General features: G+C 38.0%; 1 protein-coding gene across 1 annotated transcript in view; it reads right to left on the bottom strand.

Moving 5' to 3' along the window:
* Positions 1-680: 680 nt before the first annotated feature.
* Positions 681-6,770, bottom strand: part of PCGF3 (polycomb group ring finger 3) — an 8,082-nt gene continuing 1,992 nt past the window's right edge. The window contains exons 4-6 of the mRNA XM_010566029.1: positions 5,634-5,771; positions 3,539-3,619; positions 681-1,237 (exon numbers count right to left, since the gene is read on the bottom strand). Of these exons, the coding sequence (XP_010564331.1) occupies positions 1,190-1,237; positions 3,539-3,619; positions 5,634-5,771 (267 nt within the window). The 3' untranslated portion in view covers positions 681-1,189. The remainder of the gene's footprint in view (positions 1,238-3,538; positions 3,620-5,633; positions 5,772-6,770) is intronic.

The following is a 6,770-nucleotide window of genomic DNA, read 5'->3' as shown; positions in this document are numbered from 1 at the left end:
TGCCAAGTGCTATTGAGGTTGCATTCTATAACACAACATAGTTATATGTGTGTATAGATGTATGCACGCATACATACATACGCATGTGTGGATTACCTTGCATCCATTACAGCTGATGCAAGCAGAATTATCAGTTAAGGCCAGAAGGTGCTAAAATAATCTTGTCTGACCCGCACCACCCCCACCCCCCCAACAGCTAGGAATTGTGCTAAAGAAAATGCTATGGTTTTGTAAGAAAACAGCTAAAGGAAATATAGAGCTGCTTATAATGATCTGAGGAATTTTTAATCAGTGAAATTAAAACTGTGCAGTATCACCCAAAGTTGCTCAAGAGCTAGTGTTTCAATAGCTAGTGAGAGCAAATTCTCTCTAAATTAAAAACTGATTTCTGCAAGCCAGAACTACATAAGAAATGTTTATTTTTTAAGAAGTTCACAAATCTAGCTCTTTTGAGTATTTGTCATTATGTGGTGCAATTGCCACAGCAAAATATCAGGGCACATTAAAATCAACTGAAATTATTTCTATTAATCTTACCAAATCAACATGCATAAGGGAGTGTCAAAAATTTACTAAAACACAAAATGAGGGGGAGCAATAACTGGGCAGAAATGACAAGCTTACTGGTTTCGCAGATTTTGAGAAGTTTTCAATGCAGCATAATAAATTATCACCAGTCACTATATCATTAGGTATGTTCAATGTTCTACAGAATAACTTGAATAAAGCCAATGCAATCAGGCATACCATATAAGACAAGAACACTTTGCAAAAATATAGTTTTTAAAGATTCAGAATGTGAAAAGTAACTAAATGCAACTTGGTGTCAAAAGCAACATTTTTAAATCACTTCAACATTCTAACTTATTACTGTGTAACTGTAAGAGATAAATCAGGCTGAGCTACATGGAACTGTGAAGTGTTTTCAGCATCTGTAAACTTAGTGCTGGTAGTGTCTTGCTGAGTTGCAACTTCTTTCTTCCGTACAAAAAAAAGTATAAATATTTTCTGTCCAGAAATCTAGGTAACACATCCCTAGAAGAAATATTCAGAAGGACAGTCCACTATGAAAGCCCTAGTCTTCCAAAATTACTTGGCTGGTTTGTGTCACGTGATTAGTGATGCACTAAGAAGGTGCCAGATGATAGTCTCTGCAAAAAACTCTGTCCAGAAGGACAATAAAGTTCTCTTACAGCAAGTCCATTTTGGGTCTGTAATGTAGCAGTAGAGGTGCTTTCTGCAAGACAGAAATATCAGATAAGTTAAGAAACAAAACCAGAACTAATCTGTTCAGCAGGTAAAACTTTTGTTTCATAAACAAAAGCTTAACTAAACTATCAGAGTAGCTATCTGCCCTGCCAAAATTTCACCAAGGCAAAGACAAGATGCAACTTCATCTGTGGAGCTCAAACAAGAGATGAAGAACCCTTTCCTGTTTGTCTCAGGAGCTGATCACCTTATGATTAGTTCTACCAGGTCTGTTTAACCTGGAAAACCCATTCCCAGTAAGGGAGCAATACAGATCATGTCTAGAGAGCAGCATGAGAGCATGTGGTACTTCATATTTAACAGGTCTCACTTGATTCCTCTTCTGTGACTGTATCCATTGCTTTTTTAGGAATAGGTAAACTTCTAACATCCTCACATCCTGCACCAAGGAGTTCTGTGTCTCATGTTAAGAATTGCTTTCTCTTGTTTCTTCTGGACCTCCCACCTCCCACTTTTGTTTTACATCCCCCATCTCTTTCACTTGAGAAGTCAATTTACAGTTCCCCTTTCCATGTGACTCACAATTGCATAGATTTTCATAATAAAGGTGAATAGTAGACTTGTACAGATGCACATAAATTTGATGCTGCTCTTTGGTGCTCTTCCTCACCCTTATCCCCCAGTCCCTAACATTTGCTTTGTGTCCTTTTTATATTTACCTATACTGAACTTAAGTTGCTCATTAATCACCTGTCACTCAGAACTGTAAAAGCTTGCTTCAATCCTTTGTCATCAATCTGTCTTCACTATCCTAAATAACCACAATATTGTCAGTGCACTGTTACTGCACTACTCAAATACCTTTCCAGGTCATTCAGGAGCATCATACAAAACAGACTGCAGTAGGAATCCCCTTAGTGACCTCTCTACATTTCAAAGACTGACCATTGACTTCAATCCTGTAACTCTTATGCAAGTCAATTATTTTTCTACACAAAGACAGGAAAATGTTTCCCCAGTCCCACCTGCACCTCTTCTAGATATGCATCCACAGCCATCAAGTGGTTTTACTTCAGTCACTGTAAGCTTGGACAATGTTGCTTGTCCATTATGAATACTAATTCCTAGTTCAAATATCCCCAAATACACATACTCTGTAGGTGTGACTTGCCTCCTGAGTGTTCAATTTTGCAATTCATTCTTACACCCATTTCACTTGAGCTGCCATTATTAATGTGATAACTAATACTCAGAATGAATGCACCCATTTACTATTCAGTTTCATGGAAGTTGTTTAAAGAAACCACAATAAGCAAGTCAAAGATGTACTCAAACATTTTTAACCAGCCTTGTTTATGCCTACTAAATGCTGCTAGAAGTTTTCTTAACTAAGGCAGACAAGCATTTAAATTACTGCCTCTCCTTTAGAGGTAAAACAGCCTTCTTGAACTACAGAAGAGAACTGTGTTGAAAATTTCTGCCTTTTCTGCATCACAATCAATTTCCCCACCTACGTGGATTAAAACCAGTTTTACCTGAAGTAGCTAAAAATAGTACTTTCTTGTGGCTTCCCCTTTCTTTGTCAGACTTGATAACAATTTGACAGTTGATGCAGTGTTCCCTCTTCCCTAGCAGTTAATACTTAATTTCCCTTTCCTTCATAGAATCATAGAATCATTTAGGTTGGAAAAGACCTTCAAGATAATCGAGTCCAACCATCAACCATGCCCACTAAACCATGTCCTGAAGTGCTTTGTCTACGCGCTTTTTGAACCCCTCCAGGGATGGTGACTCCACCGCTTCCCTGGGCAGCCTGTTCCAACGCCTGACAACCCTTCCAGTAAAGAAATTTTTTCTAATATCCAACCTAAACCTCCCCTGGTGCAACTTGAGGCCATTTCCTCTCGTCCCATCATCAGCCACCTGACAGAAGAGACCAGTACCCACCTCACTACAACCTCCTTTCAGGTAGTTATAAAGGGCTATAAGGTCTCCCCTCAGCCTCCTTTTCTCCAGACTAAACAACCCCAGTTCCCTCAGCTGCTCCTCATAAGACCTGTGCTCCAGGCCCCTCACCAGCTTCGCTGCCCTTCTCTGGACACGCTCCAGAACCTCAATGTCTTTTCTGTAGTGAGGGGCCCAAAACTGAACAGTTTTCTCTTCTTAGAAACAAAATTAATACTTGGTGTTTAAGGATGCTGTATTAAGTATTTACTAAAGTATCTTTCTATTGAGTCTGCAGTTACTGCAGTATAGTTCCAAATGACACCTATTTTATAAACATTTTATTTGGCCACTACATGATTTACTTGGAACCACTGTATCATACCTTAAATCTCCATCTAGTAACAACTACAAACTTGAGTGTGTGGTCCTTGCCAAGAATCTCTTCATTGCATAATATGTCCAGCTGACAAAACAAAGATGACAGTTAATTCATTGGGACACAGTGCATGAAACAACATATTTCAGATAATACTACAAATGTTTGATAAGATTTTTTTTCTCTGAAGACACTGGAACTGTTCATCTTGCAGTCGTTCTGCAAAAAAAAACAGTACCAAGGAAAGAAAAGAGACTGTCTTTTCTCAACATAAAATGCTGAAAGACCAGGAAATATTGTATGAACGGGACTTAACTGTTTGAGTTGGCTTCCTGAACAGTACTAATGTCCTTTCCTCAAAGCTTTACATGCTTTTAAAAAGGCCAAGTAAAATGATTAAGGAGACAGAATTCACAAATCTCAAAGACAGCTCTGTTATTTAACATACTATGAAAATTTTTTACTTAACACCAGCCAGGTGGCTTTCTGCTATAAGGATACATTTTTTTAAAAAAACTGCCTGCCACCTCCCTCATATACTATATTTATGGGGTTTTTGCAGATACTCAACAGCTATTTTTACTTTTCTCAGTGTTTAAAGATCTTGGTATTAGAAACAGTGAGGATATAAACACAAAAACATGAGGATTACAACTACTAATCAATTGAACTGTAATAGCTGAACATAAACTACAACAGGGAACATGCATGAAAACAGTAAGTTACACCAAGGTGGCTTATATTAACAATGTTTTTCCACACAGCCCAGAAAGACCTGATTGTGCATGCAGTCCACTTACATGACTTATCTAATTGGCAGTAACTCAAACCTGCAATAGTCTACAGCAATCAACCAAGTGCCCAGAAGCTTAAATCCTTCTACTATGTACCTGTTACTTGGTACTGGTACACTGATTACGCCACAATTCATGTACTCTTTAAGAAGGTAGGGAGGGATCACAAAGAAATAAACAGTACTCCTGAAAGTTTTTTCCTTCAGTAAAAGCCAAGCAGGTTGTTAAATCACAGACTAGCACAGCAGAATAGAGGGCTTAAACACAACACACAAAAAAATAACCCCCTTCACACAGTGATGGTAGCTATGTTACTGCTGGGCTACAGCCAGGAGTCAACCACTTCCAAGCCAGCTGAGGACGAGACAGAAGATACAGTTTTGTTTCAGGAAGACTAGCAGAGTTTGGGGACATACTCCAACCATAAGACAGGTGTTGGACTGAAGTGTACAGAAACTGGGAAGGAAGAGTGATAGAGATGCAAACTGGCTGTTGAAAAGTTTCAGCAGAAAGCTGTTGACACATTGGACTGGAAAGCAGATGTTGGATTTGAATTAAAAGTCTTAATTAAATTCAGTGAGTGACATAATGTGGGGCTGGGAGATGTCAAGCTGAGAGTCAATTGAGACATCTACAGACTGTGACCAAGACCCAGCAAAGTGGTAAACAGAGGCTGCATTCGTATGTTCGCCACTGTTAGTTTTTAATCTGAACTAGGGGAAGTGCAAAGAATTGCTTTTTTTTCCCTGTACCTTTCACCATAAATTCTTCCCATGATTCCAAGTATTCCCTGCAAAGGAAGGGAAAAGTAGGTATCTAATAACACTCTGGTCACGGTAGGCAGCAACTTCAGATTGAGCTTCGCTGAGAGCATAAAAAGGAACAAAATATTTGTGGTGCTTACTCTTAAACTGGGCTTCAGTAGTGTTAAAGTGTTTGTTACTGTCTGTCCCCCTCACTGACCATGAAATCTCTGAAAGGGTGGGGTATACCTGACTACAAGCTGTCAAACAAAGCACCTTGCTAGAGTCCATTTCAACACATGTGGAAGCACATAACCAAGCCTTTTAGCTCAACTATTTGTATATGGACATAAAAAGATGCACTGCAAACTAAATGGCAAGTCCTGTATAGACCCAAGAAAGGACAAGAAAATGGCTGCATAACATGTAATTCAAGAAACAGTATATGCTTCTGTTTTCTGAAAATAAAATCAGACTAAAAGATGTTCCTTTGCAAAGGAACAATCCCACACTTTTCATAGGGTTTTGATACCTGCCAAATCATTTAAAAAATTAAAATATTACCTCATTAAAAGAAGAAAGGTTAAGTTTTTTGGCAATGAACTTCTTTAGATGCAAGACTGTTGCTTGTGCTGAGCAACGAATCCATTTTCGTTTCAGTCCACGCAATTTGCTGCTATTGCATTCCAAGCAGATGCTTACCTTCAGGAAAAAGCAAAAACAGTCAGGGTTGGCTGGAACAATTTTCTGCAGTCTTCATTATGTATCCCATAAGCAGTTTTTATTAATACAGCAAAGTGAAAACATACAGTACTAGTTAGTATTCCTTAAACTGAAATGCCTGTAGTCCTATTAAAAAAAACAACATTTCCTAACATCTTGTCAGTTTAGTGGTAAGCACTACTGCAACCAAAATGAATCTAGACAAAAAAGTTCAAGAAAGAATTTCTGATGTTGGAACAAGGCTGCTCCAGTCCAAATTCAAAGGCTGCGAATAGCTTAAACAGGACCCTATGTCAAAAGCTGGAGTAAGATACACAATAAGAATACCATTGCCGTTTTTTAATGATTGCTTTTAACATTAATTCTTGCTTTTAATGCAACTGCTAATGACAGTTTAAAACAGAATTTTAATAATTTTAAGAGAGAATTTAAAGTTTAAAAAGAATGGAGACAAATGACATAGCAAATTGTTAAAATTCTAAAGATCATTCCCCCAAAGGTCCCTCTAATTTCTATGCTTCAATTCTCACTTCTTTTCTTATATAGCTATTCATTCCTTAGTCTAAGCTTTTTGTAAAGATTTACTTTACGCACTAAGAGGACCTAGTACTAGGTACAATCCCTTTGAAAGTTCCCTTACATTATAATTGAAAAGAAAATTAATCCAAGTTTAATTTAGTCTGGACACACATAACATGAAAACATAAAAGCGATGGCTTATTTATCACAGAAGGAGACTTCACTTTCAAGCATGCTTTCAGTTTAAAACTTACTGGTGAACTTCCCAGCTTTCATACTATTTTTATGGTACATGTAGAGGTTTAAAACAAAACAAATAATAACTTAGAAGAAGTGTAAAAGGTTTTGTTCATAATTATTGATACACATTCAGCTCAATGTAACAGAACAACACTGGGATACGGTCCTTCCGCGGGGGGGGGGGGGGGGGGGGGGAACACCACCTATTTTTTTTACAGA

Source organism: Haliaeetus leucocephalus, unplaced genomic scaffold, assembly GCF_000737465.1.
Source record: "Haliaeetus leucocephalus isolate CR32 unplaced genomic scaffold, Haliaeetus_leucocephalus-4.0 Scaffold201, whole genome shotgun sequence".
Classification (NCBI taxonomy): domain Eukaryota; kingdom Metazoa; phylum Chordata; class Aves; order Accipitriformes; family Accipitridae; genus Haliaeetus; species Haliaeetus leucocephalus.
This window is presented reverse-complemented; position numbering and strand designations above follow the sequence as displayed.